This window comes from Leuresthes tenuis, unplaced genomic scaffold (genome assembly GCF_036924035.1).
Source record: "Leuresthes tenuis unplaced genomic scaffold, fLeuTen1.0.hap1 SCAF_19, whole genome shotgun sequence".
Taxonomy (NCBI): domain Eukaryota; kingdom Metazoa; phylum Chordata; class Actinopteri; order Atheriniformes; family Atherinopsidae; genus Leuresthes; species Leuresthes tenuis.
In genome coordinates, this window is record NW_027325373.1 from 11,621,949 (window position 1) to 11,639,140 (window position 17,192).

The 17,192-nt window shown below is 39.5% G+C and overlaps 1 protein-coding gene across 3 annotated transcripts; it reads right to left on the bottom strand.

The window, feature by feature from the left end:
• Positions 1 to 278: 278 nt before the first annotated feature.
• On the bottom strand, positions 279 to 15,555 carry sgsm1b (small G protein signaling modulator 1b). Of its 3 annotated transcripts, XM_072371962.1 has the most exons (25): positions 15,407 to 15,555; positions 15,282 to 15,325; positions 13,107 to 13,182; positions 12,216 to 12,378; positions 11,020 to 11,172; positions 10,776 to 10,843; positions 10,547 to 10,689; positions 10,315 to 10,446; positions 10,022 to 10,146; positions 9,885 to 9,952; positions 9,631 to 9,794; positions 9,386 to 9,515; positions 8,792 to 8,918; positions 8,645 to 8,709; positions 8,387 to 8,532; positions 8,168 to 8,296; positions 7,906 to 8,079; positions 7,672 to 7,740; positions 5,821 to 6,942; positions 5,607 to 5,731; positions 5,442 to 5,524; positions 5,202 to 5,311; positions 3,827 to 3,923; positions 3,549 to 3,716; positions 279 to 2,520 (listed from the first exon to the last, which is right to left on the bottom strand). In XM_072371962.1, the coding sequence occupies exons 1-25, from the start codon at positions 15,411 to 15,413 to the stop codon at positions 2,432 to 2,434; spliced, it is 3,777 nt and encodes a 1,258-aa protein (XP_072228063.1). In that variant the 5' UTR covers positions 15,414 to 15,555; the 3' UTR covers positions 279 to 2,431. The 3 variants fall into 3 exon arrangements, with proteins under 3 accessions (XP_072228063.1, XP_072228062.1, XP_072228064.1); XM_072371961.1 differs by lacking the exon at positions 15,407 to 15,555 and having other exon boundaries at positions 15,282 to 15,344; XM_072371963.1 differs by lacking the exons at positions 12,216 to 12,378; positions 15,282 to 15,325; positions 15,407 to 15,555 and having other exon boundaries at positions 13,107 to 13,176.
• Between the last annotated feature and the right edge of the window lie 1,637 nt (positions 15,556 to 17,192).

Sequence of the window (17,192 nt, forward strand, 5' to 3'; positions counted from 1 at the left end):
ATCCATTATATAACGCTACCTTTCAGGGGGAAAAAAAAACTCCTAAAATGTCATTAACGGTGGGTACCAAAACACAAGTGGGACAACTTGGTCCAAATTCACTAAAGGGAAGAGAAAAATGGACATAATTGTTGACACATGCCTACTAAAGTTCTATTGTTCAGTATGTGACCTGGTGTTCATGCAATCACCACGGATGCAACTATAATAATGGTGTGAGTATGTTTGACAAACTTATTTAACTGTCAATATTTTCAGAAAAGTACACAGAAGGCACATGGAGTGCAAAATATAAGATTTTTAATACACCATAAATTAATTTAACTTGGGCACCATTTTAGAAGACAGAAAAAAATAAATATATTTATTTCCAATGGTATACTTTTATCTTTTTGTTATAATCAGACTAGGTCCATATACAGACATTGTATTGCGTTTATGTACTAGCTTATTTTTTTGTACAATAACTGCTTCATTTCAACACATTGTATACACATTGTATTTCTTCTGACAACAAACAGCAACGCACAAAGAGTAATACTTGGGCATGATTTAGACCATATGGAGACGCATCAGCAGTGATATTAAAACACTGGAACTTAAGCCACAGTGAGCCAAACACGAGTGTGTTTTGGATATTTTGCAACCGTAAGTGGAACCAGTAAAACAACTTATAGCTCTATTGATATCTCTGCTCCATCCTCCACGCATATAAGAATAACTGGATTTACTTTCTCACCAAAAGTCATTTTTCACCACCTAAAGCTGAAATACACTCATTTGTATTAGGGGCAGAAAATTCCGTGATGTATATCTCTAAATCTGTACTTTAAAAAAAAAAAAAAACAATTTTACCAGCATGGAGGACAACTGAGGATAGAGTTATGACAGTCGAACGGCACTGCAGCACAAAGATTGGAAATTCTTGTGTGAGGAGCGAAGCTAAGAAGTGTGCAATAGTGTCATCTGGTGACGCAAAAAGAAACTAGGTGACACCACATTAGACTGAGCTTGAGTTGGCTCTTGTTTCAAATAGATGGTCTAAAAGAAACGACTCCAAACGGACAGAAATTCCAAAAACTTCCATTTCCAAAAAAAAAAGTGACCCTCAAACGGGAAGCTGAAGTCTCAGCAGCGAGCATATAGCTAATTTTTAGTGGGTATGACCACAAAGGTAATGGGGTGAGAACTACTCAGGAAATAGTGACAGCTTTGTTGCCAGTTACTATGGCAAAGACAAGTAAAAGAGGCTGTGCTACGGACAAGGCAACCACGACTGAATGGTCGAGAAGGAGGAAAACTTTTTTTCTTGTGGTGAAAGCGAAAAAGGGAAGTGCAGTGTGAAGGAAGCCCGCAGCTGTTAACTGACCATCAGCAACTCTCACAATGCTGCGTGGAAGCAGAATCTGTTAGGACTGCACTTGTTTGATTTTACAACAAATACCGGCTGAAATGTTCAGCCTGAGCAGCATTGTGGGAGTTTATAGGAAGAGTGATGTAATAAACGTAAAGAACGAGCTGTTTCCAGCGAAGTACTGGTCTGCGCAGACGTAAAAGCTGGCAATGGAGTCAAAAGATAAACTTCAGCAGGTTTAATCACACCTCAATCGATGCATAGAGGTCAGATATAGAAGGAGGACTTTGTCAGGTACCAGAGGAAATGTTGACTCTGTGTATGCAAACTACAGCATGTTTACTCGTGTTCAGGTCTGCATATCCTGCATCAGTGTGCATCAGAGACGAACACACAAAGAGGCCCATCAAAAGTCAGAAAGGCCAGAAGATGGTCCTCAAAATGGCTGTTGAGACGCAAGCCAGTGACCACAAATCAAATTGACAAAACCTACTGTAGCACCGACCTATGTGATCAGCTGTTGCTCTAATGTTAAGGAAACCAAATCATCAAATGAAGCTGCATACTATTACTGAAAACCTATTCAAGAGTATCACAAGCTGTTTAATCGTGTCAGCTATCGTTTGAGCTGACAACAATACTGAAAATATATTTAGGTGCATCACAGTATGTGTAACTCAATAAAAATCTTTCTGGTAGAATATAAACAGAGTGAAGGATTTAGTTGTTGCATCGCTGGAACAACTGCTAAATTTAAGGCAAAATAAATAACATCCTGAAGCAGTTTCAACAAGGGTACATTCACTGGGTGAACAGTAACGCTTCAAAAATAAATTTACTGGCAATACTTGAATCTCCTGAATATAAAGAGGAGCAATGGGAGAAAAGTTGTTTTACAACTATTTTTAGTAAAATGAGCAGCTATATTGACCAGTCATCTGCCCACCACTTGCCAAACACTGCTTTCATTAACATCAATCCCTCTCTTGTTGATTATGTGACGGTCATGTGGTAGTGCCAGTGCGTGCGAAACAGGTTAGCAAAGAATCATGGGATCATGAGGTGCAGAGCTCTGAATCACTTGTTTTCTATGAGAATCTGCACTTTTTGGACCAAGTCTCGAGCCATCATCAAGACCTGTGGGACGTCGTGGCGTTCTGCCATTTCTAGGAGGAGAAGTTAGAGATTAGAGATTCGGCTTGATTTGAAAACATTTGTTAATTATAGTCATCTCACATGGAAATTGTGCCCAACTTTTTTTTCAAAATGGCTGTATTGTATCTGAAAGAGGTCATATTCCACTCATTTACAGGTTCATCATTTTTGTCTCGACCGGCTGTGTAAGACTAAAAAGAGCCAGCAGGTATTTTCTCGTTCTATTTATTGCTGCAGCGTCTCTTGCCACCTTCTGAGCACACTGATACTGAGCTGTGATGTGGGTCTGCAATAGAGAAATTACTAGTGATCAAAAGAAAAAGAAGCACATGAAGCACTTTGGCTAATGCGGGTCTTATCAACTTGTTTCACAAAGCTTAGATTTTTAGATTAGAATAATAAGATGTAAAATATTACCTTATCATTAAAGCTGGTAATTCAAAAAAGTTAAGCCAAAAGTGAAAGGTGTCACAGATTGTTCACTTAAGCTTGCCCAATATCTATCTACACAGATCACAGTTTGTAGTAATCTGTGTAAAAAATTGAGCTTCGGTATGAATGTCGGACGCATAGATTTTGTCTTCTCCTGTGATAAAGTTTAAACAGATAGAAAGTGGAGCATTTCATGTATATCTTTTTTCATTTGGAGAATTTGGCCAGCTGTTTCCATGGCTGTAACTTCAATGCTTCATGGTAATTCAATTCAAAGTTAAGAATCTTCCTAAGCAAAAAAAAAAAACTGGATATTTGATTGGGCCCTTAGTTTAAAGAGTTCTAAACTGGCCACATGGCAGGTATTTTGTAAATAAGTAAGAGAAGAAAAAACCTGGACAACAAACGAGATGTGTTCGATTGACACCGACACTACTCTGGACCAAGCAATGAAAAATGCAAGAAAAGCATAATATGACCTCTAACGTTTGTTTTTACTGATTATCAGAATAGTATCGCCTTCTTAGATGATGTGACACTGCTCAAATGTCTTTCAGCTCTGACTCCACCATATTGTAGCACTTGTATTCATCTTTTATCGTCTTACCATTGAAAAACTTGATGATGTCTGTGAAGTCCATGTTATTTTCCAAGATTATGTCTCTATACATCTCCACAAGTGCCAGAGCAATGAAGAGCACAAAGTGTTCGGAGGAGGTGTGCTTGGCTGCCCAGATGGTTTCCCACACAGAGAACACATCATCGTACACCATTTCTGTGAGGAAAAGACAGACAGATCACAGAGGTTATTTCTTTCAAGTGAGACACAAGTTCACTTGCAGGCAATTTAACCAAACATTACGATCCCATCATTTCCTAACCCACCTCTTTTGAAGTCAAGAAGAAACCAGCGATAACAGAAATAGAAGTGGGTGTAGTCTCCGTTCTGCTGCATCAGCTCAAACAGCTCAGAGTCCAGGATCTGTTTGGATAAAGGCGAATTGTCGTCATTACACGGCAGCTTGTGTGTATGCACATGTCTCAGGTAAGCAAGTGATTGACAACCTTTTACCTGCATGTAAGACCCTGACACTTTTATTGCTAAACCCGTACACTTGAGATTGAATTATTTCATATCTGTAATATCTGAGACAAAGACACGTCAAGAAAGGGGCCTGTGCCTATGGATTTACAGAAGAAGTCACCTGCAGTTTTGACGTCAAACACTGGATTTGAGAATGTGTGAGAATATGTTAAATCAATATTGTACACAAAGAGGCAAAAACTATTAAGTTTTGTTCCAAGCAGAAATGAGGGGACCAAGCAAGTCAGCAAATATTAATTACAATGGTAACTTGATCTGATCATGTTAGATGCATAACTGAAAGAGGAACATTTTTGCTTGTTATAGCACCTCTTGGGGTATCAAATAACGATCAGCCTCAGATATGGTGCAGAGTCCAGACAAATGCTGTAACATAAACTCACTTCCTGGTTTGTTGCTTTGTCATTAATTTCAAAAAGCTGTCAAGACAAATTTTTGGATAAAAAGTAAGAATCTACATTGTATTCTTTGTGAGGCTTTGTTTAAAAGCTAATTTATATACATCCTGGTGAAGAAAGACACAATTATGAGATGTGGAACATTTAAAAACTGTGTATAACCAAAATGTTTCTGGAAATTGGTTTTGTGGTCCAAAATGAAGCAGCCAAAGTGCAGGTCCAAATTCAACCTACTGGTGGTGTAAAAGTGCTGTAGATGAAGAAATGCAACTTCAGGACTTTCCACAATCAGTGCACCAAGTTTAAAAATTTTAGTCTCTTCTTTGGAGCAGAAGAGAAAAATAAAATGTGCTTAGGATGAAACGTTATAAACACTAAATGTGCTTGTGCCCCATTGTTTAGAATAAAGTTATATGATAATAGATTAAACAGGTAAGTGGATCGAACTTGGCTAATCTTGACAGAGTAATTATTTGATCTTTTTTTTAGCTCATTTTATGACTTAAGTACATGATCTGTTACCGGTATATAGCTTTTCTCTGCTTTTATACTTAAATTGCAGAGAAAAAAAATAAAACTATCCACTTTTTACTCCTTTGTCATCCAGTATTTTCTTCTGGTGTACATCAATTTAAAGTCATTAGATGAATCAACTACTTTCATTATTATCTTATACATTTATCAAAAATACACTACAAATCACAGGCTGGGTTGTAAAATGTTTTATCGTTGTGCCTCAGCAAAAATCTGCACATACCTGTATAAGTGAACGCATGTTGGCAAAGTGAGAGTCCATGGCACCACCATGAGGAAAATTCTGGTTCATCCTCTTCATCAGTTCAGTGAAGCAGCTGAATGCCATTACCTCTGAGAAGATCCCCCCCAAACAAACACACACACACACACACACACACATTTAATAAGTTGTTCATTTAGCTGTTTATGAGCACTTATGCAAAGCTAGTGCACATCAAGTTTAAGTTGAAGTTTTACTGACCATCATCAAGAATAACGAGGAGAGGAGCCAGAAGATCACACATGCCCTGCACATAACCTATATTCAGATGCTGCCACACGTAACTGCAAAGACAATCACATTTCTCAGGTTTCCTTTTACACCTTTGTTTGGTTGAAACAAACCCCAGATAATTGGCGTGGTTACCTGCACATGATGTTACGCAGCTTCTCCAGATTCTCAGGAGTGAAGTACCAGTATGTTCTGTCGCAGCGTCTGACATCTTTGTCAATGCGATGCAAGTTGATCAGGTACATGTCCAGTGTTTCTTGCTACAGAAATAATAATGAACTCAGTCAGAGCATGTTCATGATAACAAGAAATGCTGCCTTTGTACGTGTCTATCATGTTTCATGCTTACAGAATAGGTCTGCTCCTCTGAGGTCTCTTCATATCTAATGGCGCCTCCTATTTCTGCAGACGCTGGTTCAGTGAGCACATTATCCATCTCAGGCTCCTCTTCAGAAAGACCCAGGTCAGTGCCCTCAGGACTGGTGTTACAAGCCGTGTCCAGATGGTGATCGAGGAGGTCCTCAGCTGCCATTTTCTGCCTTTGTGCCAATGAGACAGGAGGTGCAGCAAGGCTCGTCAAAGGCCTGGCCTTAATATCCTCAGAGTTCACACATGTTATCCCTGCGGGAATGTCCTCCATTTCCAAGGCAGAGGGAGAGTCATCCGAATCGGCTGTGTCTGCAGACTGCCGAGAGTGCGACGATAATGTGAGACTGCCCCTGGATGCTGACTGAAGAGCATTTAGTACTTGTCTGACTGGAGAATTTGAACCAGGTTTCTCCAATTGTATCTCGGCAGCCTTTTTGGTTTCAAAGTCACAAGCGGTAGTTTCTGTAATTTCAGGTTTTTTAGAGACCTCTGGCTTTTTTTCACTTGGTGAATTAGTGTCTTCTTGTGTTGTAAGTTGACAAGATGTCTCCCCTTCGAGATCTTTCCTCTTGTGCGTCTGAATGGTCAGAGTCTGCCCAAGTGGAGGTGCTTGGAAATATTCATTATGAATCTCAGTTTCTAGCTTCAGAACATTAGTATTCCCAGGAACAGATTTCAAATTCATGTTTGTGTTCACTGAATTTAAAACTCCATCAGTTGTTAGGTCTTCACCTTCAACTTTAGATGTATCTATGGACTTATCAATTACGGCCTCCACAACAACCTCACTTTCTATTTTTGTATCCGTCTCCTGCCTTACATCCTTTCCTTGTGAGTCACCCATTGTGAGTTGACTCTTTTTTCCAGCTGTAGTTTCTTCGCTGAGGACTTTGGATGTTTCAGCTGTCTGCTGAGAAGTTGAAGGTTCAACCGTTGACTCAGTTACAGGAGGGTTGCTATCTGAACCTGGATTCTTATTTGACACAGTTGGGGAGGAGGGGTCACAGGAAGGAAGTTGTGGACCATCTGTGGTCTTCACTGGGCTGCTGTGCTCTGTTTCTTCCTCCTCAGCCCTGGACTCAGCCTCAACTGATTCAAATACCTAGCACCCAAAAGAAAGTGGTGAAAATGCAACACATCTTGGATCTAGTCATACAGAGATGAATTGATGTTGGACTAATGTATTAATGAATAAAAAAGAAATAATTAAGTAATGCATTATACTCATCAGTAAGTAAAAAAAAACTTATTTTAAGCACTGTTTGTTCTTTGTATTTAGCAATAAAACCCATCTACCTATCGGTTATCTTACATAAATGCTTAGAATCTTGTTAATAAATGTCTATGCAAACATTTTCCAGGACCAAAGTAATCATGAAGTCCAAGGAGTCAACAGTATTTTTTAAAGGTAGAAATGCAAATGTTACTTCATGGTTTATTAACTATTTCTAGAGGGTGCATTATTATAAATGCTACTTTATTTCTGCTGATAATGTTGATTTCCCATTATCTAGTAGCCCTCTGAGTTTCAGTTTATTTAATTACCTAAAGAAAATCCACTTTAAGATTTGGTCAGATTTGATTATCCAAGTAAAATATTTCAATATCATATATAATAACTGATGAACTAACACAAGATCTTGTGTAGAATGTTTGGGACCCCAGACAATTAATAATCATAATTTTAATGATCCTACGACTTTTTGGTGCCACCATGATAAAAAAATATGATACAGACATTTATGTTGGACTCATAATGAACAGCAGTCACTTCTGTTCTGCCATCATGAGGTCAAAAATGACAGTTCAGTTCTGAATACAATACAAGTACCTGTGCACTGCTGCTGGATTCACTCTGTGAGTTGGTGTTCTGTTGGTCCGAGCTGCTACTCAGACACGACTAAAGCATCACACAAGAGACGAAAAGCAGACAAGTAAGTCGAGCTGCTTCCTCTTTACATTATCATTAACCAGTTCCCGTTCATGTTTTGTCTATTCTCACAGTGGTTTCATAATATATATATATATAGATATATTTTTTTAAATGAGGAAATTAAGAACTTGCATCTGTACTGATGGTGGAGTCCCGCTGTATGGGCGCTCTTTCCACGCTGGCTCCGGATGAACATCGTGCGAGGGCCTCAGCATGTTTCTCCCTCTCCCTCTGACGGACAATGACCTCACAACCCTGCCACTCTTTCATAGTCTGCTCATACATTGTCCGCATTTGCTCATCAATCTAAGTCAGAAAACAAGTGTAAACAAAGAAGAATACAACCCAGGGTTCATTCATGTACCACTGCACATCAACATTCCATAAGTAATACCTCCAGCCTGCATTTCTCAGTCATGGTGAACTGGTAATGTCCCAAAAGGAAGGGCCAGACTTTCTTTCTTAGTGATGGGGCCACACCACCAAAATACACGAGGCGGTGTATTTCCTTTTCCTCGTAGGCCTGAAAATAGCAGTTTTTCAATTATTTCCCTCACACAGAAAAACAGAGGAATTAATTGTAATATTAAAGCACAGTGTGTATTAATCTTACAGAGCTGTCTTTGAGGAACCGTTCCCAGACCTCCACAGAGAGGCCTCCTCGAGCACCACAGGGTACCTCAGGGTCAACTATAGTAGTGTTGACCAATGCAGAAAGGTGTGTTCGGACTGTGGACAGATGGCGGCAGTACGCAAGCCCTATGGAGAAAAGAAGTATTTTGATACGACTGATCAACATCAACTGTTGGAACATGTCAGCCTGAACTCTTCACAAATGGTGAAAAACAGAAGGACAGCTGTTTGCACTCACATCCATAGAATGCCCGAGAGATTATCTGGTATTTCATTGTGTCGCAAAGAAGCTTTAAAGGAGCCCTGGTAAGGTTGGAAAATGGCAAACTCAGTCAAGTGGAATAATCTGAATGTCAATTTGAGTCAGTCTCTTGAAAACACTTACCTTTCCTGATTGCAGCCATTAGGCAGAGAGCCATCGGAGGAGCCATTCTGTGAGCAGGAGGAACAGGAGGACTTTCTAGGGGTTGGCTGCCACATATTAACACCCTGATCCATCAGCTCCAGGGCCACTGAACACCATAGGAGCTCTTATCATTATTGTTGCTATTATCAGCATTACAAGCAAGCAAAAGCAAGGGAAATACCAACAGATTTGAACACTGACATTCATGTGTGAAAATCATAAGAACTAGAAAAAGGAGAAAAAGATGAGAAAAACAAACCACGTGAGAGGATGAAGATGGAGATGTGCCAGAAAAAATTACTTTATGTCCATGCAAAGGCTCCTTATTGTCAACAGGAATATGTAAAATGAACACGAACACTAAACAGAAAGGAAAATATTACAAATGCAGCAGTTAAACATTGGGAAGAAATTAATTACAAAGATGAAAACATTATATGCCTGGGGAAAAATGATGAATCAAAACTGAAATTGTAATAAATTACACATTAAAAGGGTGAAGCAATCATAGATATAATCTCAAATGATTCTTTATTGGATCATTACAGAGAGTCAGAATAACAAGACACCTACTGAACTCTGTCTGATTGCCAGGAAAGAGGATCCGAAACACATAATCGGTTGCTTCATCATCTTCCTTATCTGATACGGAATCACATGAGCCATGTGGACTCCTCTTTCGCAGTTTGGGGAAAACCTTTCCCTGTGAAAGAAGGCATTCTACTCATGCATGCCAATTCTAAAGAGTATTCAAAGTAAAATTACTGTCATAAAAGTTCACAGTTACTAGTAACCATAACTGTGAAAAGGATGCTAACCTTTCCTCTCTGGTTCCAGAGTGGTGGGTCCAGTTGTCCATGGGGTAGCAGGCCAGTCTCCAGGCAAGTGAGAAACTGGAGCAGGTGGCCCCCTTTGGGAAAATGTAGGGGTGGTCTCTGGATCCCATCCTGGCTCACCAAAACTACTGTTCCACCACTGTTTACTGGAGAAATCAATGTAATTGAAACAGGACTTATAACATTTAAGTCAGTTGTTGGAAACTTGACTTGAAATCAAAAAGGGATTACAATACCTTGCTGATGACAGTGAAGATACACAATCTCTTCCAAACGAATTGTCATGGCATAATCCCAGTAAACACTAAGAAAATGATGGCACCGAGTCAGCTGCGTAAAAATAAGACATCGTGTTCAATAGATCAACTCTAACCTCTTTTCAGAATCGAGCTCTCCAACATTGCCATTCATCAGCTGATTGGGTGTCCACTTCAGCGTCATGACATCGGCAGTGTGATGAAGAGAAAGGTAGCCTGGAATGGCCTCCATGTCGTCTCTCTGCAAGCACAATCAAGAGCTGATAAATCTCAACAGCTCTCATTGCAGTAATAGTAGGATCAGTTGCATGCAAATCAATTAGAGCATGCATCCACTTCCTCCAGGAGTAAACAACCCACAAGGATGGTTTTTGTTGTAATAGAAATGAAAGAAAAAGAAAAGACATACCGGCTGCACCAGGACATTGTTCTTTCCAAATAGAAGTGTGGTTCTGGAGTTTTGGTGGAGTGATTCAACATATTCTCTCGCCCACATGAGAGGGCGATCATCCATGCTACCACTGGACTGTCTCTTCTGGATCTAGAAGGTTAACAGTACATCAGAAGTATTACACAAGCGAAAACAAAATGTCATTACCATTTGTTTCATGAAGTATTTATCAGTTCTTTGACTATCCTACCAAGGCAGGCCTTCTGGAGGGAGAATCCTGCCGACAGTGGCTGCTGTGGATTCGATGCCGCTGCACAAGCTCGTCAGCAGACGGATCTGTCCAGAAATGGTCTGCAGTTTTAACTTTTGTGTACTCCAGAGCACAAGGACCAACTGTTGAAAAAAGGTTAGTAGGTTTAAAGTGGAGTTCTGAATCATTATTTAAATAAACTGAAAGTAAGTACAATAAGAGAAAGTACCCAATAAAGATGCAAGGATTGGTCCATCCACAGGATCCATCAGCATGGCTTCTTTGTCATAAAATGAACTAAGCAGTACATGCATTAAAGTTTTCAACAATTCAATAAAGGATGATGCACATTGTATACAAAATCGGAAATATATGTATATATTTTTTAAAGCTTTGAAAGTGATGACACATAGGGACAGATAATATTCTGCAGCCATACATTTACAAATGCATTTCTTAATACATAACAATACCTGCTGTTTTCCACCAAATAAAGGACAATCTTGTCCAGCAGCTTCTCCATCAGAGCTGTTCGAATCCACAGATTTTTCAGGGCTTGAGGAGGGAGGTTGGGTAGCTTGGACTGCCGACTGCGGTCATTAGTCAGTGAGGAATTGTTCTGCTTTCTAAAGAACAGAAAAAGAAACCTAAGAGAGATGTCCGTGTTGGGTTGGAGGTTTTACTTAATCTTATCATGGGCACGAATGTCATGTCAATATTGGGCTTTCAAATTTTTCTTTGAACTGTTCTTTTTATGGGGGCAGAATGGCAGCTCAACCCACACCTTTATTAGACAACATCTGAAGAACTAAGAGCACAAGTTTTAATTTGAGTTTTCTGACATTAACACGCCCAAAATTATACAATGTAATTACATCACACCTAATATTTGGTTTTACATCCCTTAGAAGCTGCATCCCTTAGCAGATATCAAAAAGCTTTTCACATCACCCTGGTTGGCTATTACTAATTCTTGGCACAACTGGTAGAGTTAAGTGAAATTACTTGATTTCCTGGAACGGATTTGACCTTTAGGCACAAAAATTTGTTAAAGCTCAAGTCTCTTTGGGTATAGTCATTCTAAATTCTTAACGTTCATACCAAATGTCCACTCCTCAGCCACCTTTGCTGTGTGTTTGGGGTCACTGGCCAGTGTCCACGTTTCAGCCGTCTAGCTGCTGGTTTGAGGTTATGCAAAAAAATGATGAGGTATTCCTAGTGTTTAAATATTCCATCCACTGTGTGCAACCAGCTCCACTACACTGCCATCACAATGCTTTAGAGCAAATACATTGCATGTTTGGGACTGAATGGCTCTACTCATCCAAACAGCTGTCACCACATCTTTCTTGTATATGGTTGCACACTCTGGTTGAGCATGAAGGTGTTGATTAAGTCTTTTTTTTGCTGGTCCTTTGAAGGTACTCAAATATATGCATTGTACATTCACTTTGCCACAAACGAGCAGTTCGAATAAGCAACTGAAAGCTTAATATTGCCATAACATCCAAGTCCATGGTGAACTTATGTAAATTTCCAACCAGTGCTGTAAAAGTGGAAACCACAAGGTCTTCTACTACCCCATATAAAAGACTAAAAGTGAAATAGACTTTAGGATTCTGGAGATTTTATGTTTCTGGTTTCTCACAGGCAGGAGTTAAAATTTCACCTGTTTTCAATAAGCTGCTCCAACTCCTGGACCTTGCGACAGAGCTCTTCAGCAGGTGAGAAGCTCTTTGCCACCTTCATAAAGAGCGCGGCGACCTTATTACTGCACAGCAGCCCCGCAATACGACGTTTCAGTCCATGCAGCACGCAGGCCTCTACTACGGCTTCACACACAAAAACAAATGTAGCTTAGCCCAATGCTTCGCTGGATTACTCTTAATCTTTTTTATTTAAAAAGTACTAAATACTGTCATCTTTGTGAAATCTTTAATGTTACTAAACCCTAATATTCTTTTTTAATTAAATAGAAGGCAAGCACAGGTGGCACAAATAAAAATAGACTGAAATTAACACAGTCTATGGTTGCTAGGATATGAAAGAGGTGAATCACATATGTCTCACTCCTAGTTAGTATCAACACCTTTAAAAAGCATCAGTCTGTTTTATTACATACTCCATCCACCCGCCTCATGAAATATGAATAGACATGATGAGGAAGAGTAAATCATAAGGATTTATACTATCTGAACAAACTGTTCCAGACCTTTTGGCACTGGGAGGGTGAGATCGTAGGAAGTGACAGGGCTTGTCACAAAATGATGTCAACCATCAGTCTGTACTGTTGCAGCAAACACTGTGATTTACAGTATACAGTGTATGCAGAATGTCATGGATTACCATGTAGCATATGTTTATCTTAGTTACAAAAGGATCAACTATTTAAAGCAAAAAAATAAAGATCTTTTATCTATGGAGCCTTCTTAGTTTGGTTAGTCTCCTACAATCTTTTCTAGCCTGTATCTTTTCGTAAGTTAGAGTCAAGCATTACAATTGGGGAAAGGTGTTGATCAGTTTGCCATGCAATTAAAACAGTCCACAGAAAAACATTTACCACAGAAGGATATAACGTGGCTGCTGTCTGCATGCACAAATTTCCTTGTTACTGCCTCCTCCATAATTTGTTTCACCTAAGGGAGAAAAGTGAGACAGTGGGACAAGTCTTCATCAGTCTGACACAGTTACGCAAGGTGACAAAGAGAAGCACAAGCGTGAGCAATAACAGGTTGTAATGGTGAGGCAGTCCCAAAAGACATTTATACCAATCAATGTTTATATTGTGATATACGTGTAAAACAGGAATTGTGTTGGAATAGTGTCTTCAACATGTTAACTGTGCAGGCGACATGTGATAGGAGTTCAAAAACTTCAATGTGACACTAGAGCTTTACATGCAAGGCTCACTTTAAACAAATTAAACAGGTCTAAGTTAGTTCTGTGCAAGGTGAGCTTTCTTTTAAGCTGCCTGCCATATTTTAGATACACAGCCATGCCTTTTAAATGCATGCACCTCAAATATTGCATTCTTTTAAAACATAAAACACACACTATTACCAATATTTTAAGATAATTTGTCTGATTTGCTCCTCATTTTTATAACTTGTTTTTTTAGGATGAGATGCACACTACCAGGTAAGTGAAATAGTTCTTTCCTTACATCCCTAAATGTGACAACATTCCATGTAGAAAGAGCTCGCAACACCCAAATTTTAAACTATGAAAACTTCAAACAGAACAGAAGAAAATTTGAGACGCCTGTATAAGGCAATCTTAAAAAAAACACAGTATGAATTCATTATGATGCACTTTAATGCAGCTTGGTTAAAGAGCCCCCCCGCTAATCAAACAGCCACATCTTAATACCATGTTCCTTATGCAGGTTTTCATCTTTAAAAGCACAATAAAGGCAAACTTGAGAAAAGCCTTTGAGAACCATTGGAGGTTATTTAGTCAGACATGCTCCTTCTGGACTGCAGGGAACACTACACCAGTGTGTTTTTAACATTACTAGTAAGCTGATCTTGACATGTAAATTCCTGCCGTTCTCAATTTCACTTAATAAAAGATCAGTTTTTAAATAAGCCTGAGGTCACATCTGTCTTACCTTAACCCTAACCCTGACATTTTTTCTTGAAATATATATTGCTTGATCATGATCTAATAAGAGTTTGTGTCCTAATGAGCCATTTAATTACTTAACTTAACGTGGTGCTCTGTGTTGTATGAAAGGATGCAAAGATCCGGTCTGATTCATTAGAATGAGTGTGGCTACTGCAGCCAGAGCTCAGCATTGTTTTTGTCCGTCTTCTCCACATGAACAACAACATGCAAAGTCTACCTTGCAATACAAACATCTATTTCAACCTCCGCAAAAGATTCAACATCTAAATCAATTGATAGATATGATGGGTTTATCTAATGAATCTATAAATCACATCTATGCCCCTCCCTGTTGTGTTGCAGGATCTGAGCTACAAGAGCCATGGATCCTTTTTTTTTTCTTCTTTTTTTTGAGAAGCAATGAGTCACAGGTGAGGAGGAGCACGGACACAATGAGAAGTCTGGAAGTACCAGGCACCTTTACCAATGGCTAAAACAGCCTCTTTTCTTTTCCTGTGGAGTCCTAGAATCATTCAGGAGGGTTTTTCTTCTTTTTTTCTTCATCTATGGTGTGACCACTGTCCCTTCTATAGATTCACATCCAAAATGCATTCATCGGGCACGATTGTTGATTTGTGCCTTTTGTAATGGTTGTGAGAGCACCTACTAACATGAACAGATGGCAAGGTCACACCTTAAAGTTTGAAGTAATAAGATGCTGACGGGGATGTCAACAAGGGAAAAAAAAACAATATACATTTTTCGAGTTCGCAGGTGCAAATGTGTACACGGCTTCTGAAATGTGTAGGTTTCTCCATCGATTTAAAATCATCACTATCGTCATCATTACCATCACCATGATCGTCATCGTCATTACCATTCTAATCATCTTGGCATCGGTACCAGCAGTCAAACGGACCCTGTGCAATTGTTACTGGTGCCAATAACATTAACTCTTGTTAACAAGCAAAATGAACGGTGAGCCGTATCATAAACAGGCCTGTGGCGTTGTCAAACCCGATGAACGATGCACACACAGTCACACACACACAGTCACACACACTCAGCCCCACAGTCTTGGTAAACATGTACAGGGATGAGCTGAAAAAGAAATAAAAATGTCACGAACCTCCTTCTTCACATTGCGCAACAGCTTCTGGCGCGTCTCGGCCTCTGTCACGGGAGAAAACATGATGAATATGTTGATCAGATGCTGTCTGGGATATTAATTGTGATGTGCGACAGAGACCGTACCTCCCATGTTTCCGGGCACGGTGTGGCGGCTGACGAGCACAGCTTTCTGGAAAATGCCAAGAAACCTATTCAGACCACACGGTAAAGACAGAAAGGCTCAGGGATGTTGCTACGATATGCTCCTTACGACTATATTAAACCTATCTCCTACCTCACCGTGAACCACCACCCCTTTAAAGTCACAGTGGCACATTAATGCCAACGCCGACGCGCACGTTTTCCCTGGACACGCACCATACACACAGATCATAGAGTAAATAGGATATATGCAAACCGTGTCCATGTTTTCACACTTATGTCTAATCAAATGAACAATAGAAAGATTTTGGTAAACCAGAAAAATACGAGTCACTTCCCTCTTAAAATTGGACTGTGCAGCCTATTTTTCCAAGCTGGTAAGCACAAGTAGCCAAAACACGAGGACAAAAATGTGGCGTAAAAGGAACAGAAATGCAAAATTGTCAAAATTGGGCCACCATTAAAAGGACTGAAAAATTAAGAAAAAAAAGTAAGAAGAGAAAAAAATACACATACAGTCACGAGAAATATAAATACACCATCTTTTAGGTTTTACATGTGGAGACGTCATGAAAAATGATGTTTTATGATTAGATACGCACAACCAAATTTGAACAAGAACACGTGATGCATTATATAGTTCCACTATGAATTTCACAAAAAAAGTAAAACAAAAAAGCAGAGGCATTGTGTGAAAAAAAAACAAGTTTCACCTCGTGATTTAACAGCTGTCAGAACCACCTTTAGCAGCAATAACTTAAAGTAATACTTTTTGCATGATGTTACCCGTCTCTCACATCCTTGTGGAGGAGCTTTGACCTACACTACAGCATTGCTTCGGTTCACACACGTTTTCCGGGCAATCATTCATGCTCGGCTCTCTAAAGGTCCTGTCACTGCACATTTCAGTCAGTTTAAGGTCTGGACTTTGAAAAGGTTTGGATGTTTGATAGGTTCTTTGAACATTGTACGGTGTGACCCTGGGGTGACCTTTCTGGGACGTCAACTCCTGGGAAGTTTGGCAACTGACTTCAGCTCTTTCCATCTGTGAGCAATTTTAACTATTGTAGAACGATGAACTTCTACTTTTGTAGGGTTGCTCAGTCTTACTGACGATCAAAGTAATCAAGTATATTTCCTGAGCAGCACCTGACTGCTACATACCCTCTTTACTCATATAGAAGCTGTAAGGGAGTACTTTTTTACACACTGCCTCTGCATTTTGGATTAGTTTTTGCTCACTAAATAATGACACGGTGTAATATGTCATATATATTGTAATTTATCTGAGGCTGTACTTACCTGATTTTAAGATGTGGGTAGGACCGGATGATTTATACATAAAGATAGACACAAAGATACATAAGAACGTTGACATAACATATTTGGATTGGCGCAGTAAGGCGTCAATGTGTAAACAAATCAAAATGTATTCTGTAGTTTAGAAGCGGAGGTCTTTGATAACAGCTTCAGACTCTCTTCTTTTCAGTCAACCAAGCTCACAAGGTTGTTACCTTCAGGTTTTCTTTTTTAAGTTTGGCATTTGTTAGCAGCTTCGTCCTCAGTTTGTACTCCAACTCACCCCAAACCATCCTAGATACAGGTTTAGGTCAGGTTAGGTTAGGTCAGGTCAGGTCAGGTCTGACGCAGCACTCAGTAAAAACTCGCCTTGGCCAAATGGCCCTTACATAGAAATAGCTTGTCTTGGCAAGATGTCTTATTGAAAAACAAATGACGGTCCCACTAAGTGCAAACCAGATGGGGCAGT

What these genes read in the sequence shown, in the direction of transcription:
- sgsm1b (XM_072371961.1), bottom strand. Translation starts at nt 15,344, where the DNA reads ATGTTTTCTCCCGTGACAGAGGCCGAGACGCGCCAGAAGCTGTTGCGC. An exon ending in AATCCTTGCATCTTTATTGG is followed by an intron (nt 10,690 to 10,775) that starts GTACTTTCTCTT and finishes TTTTTTCAACAG; the next exon opens with TTGGTCCTTGTGCTCTGGAG. An exon ending in ACTCCACCATCAGTACAGAT is followed by an intron (nt 7,741 to 7,905) that starts GCAAGTTCTTAA and finishes GTGATGCTTTAG; the next exon opens with TCGTGTCTGAGTAGCAGCTC.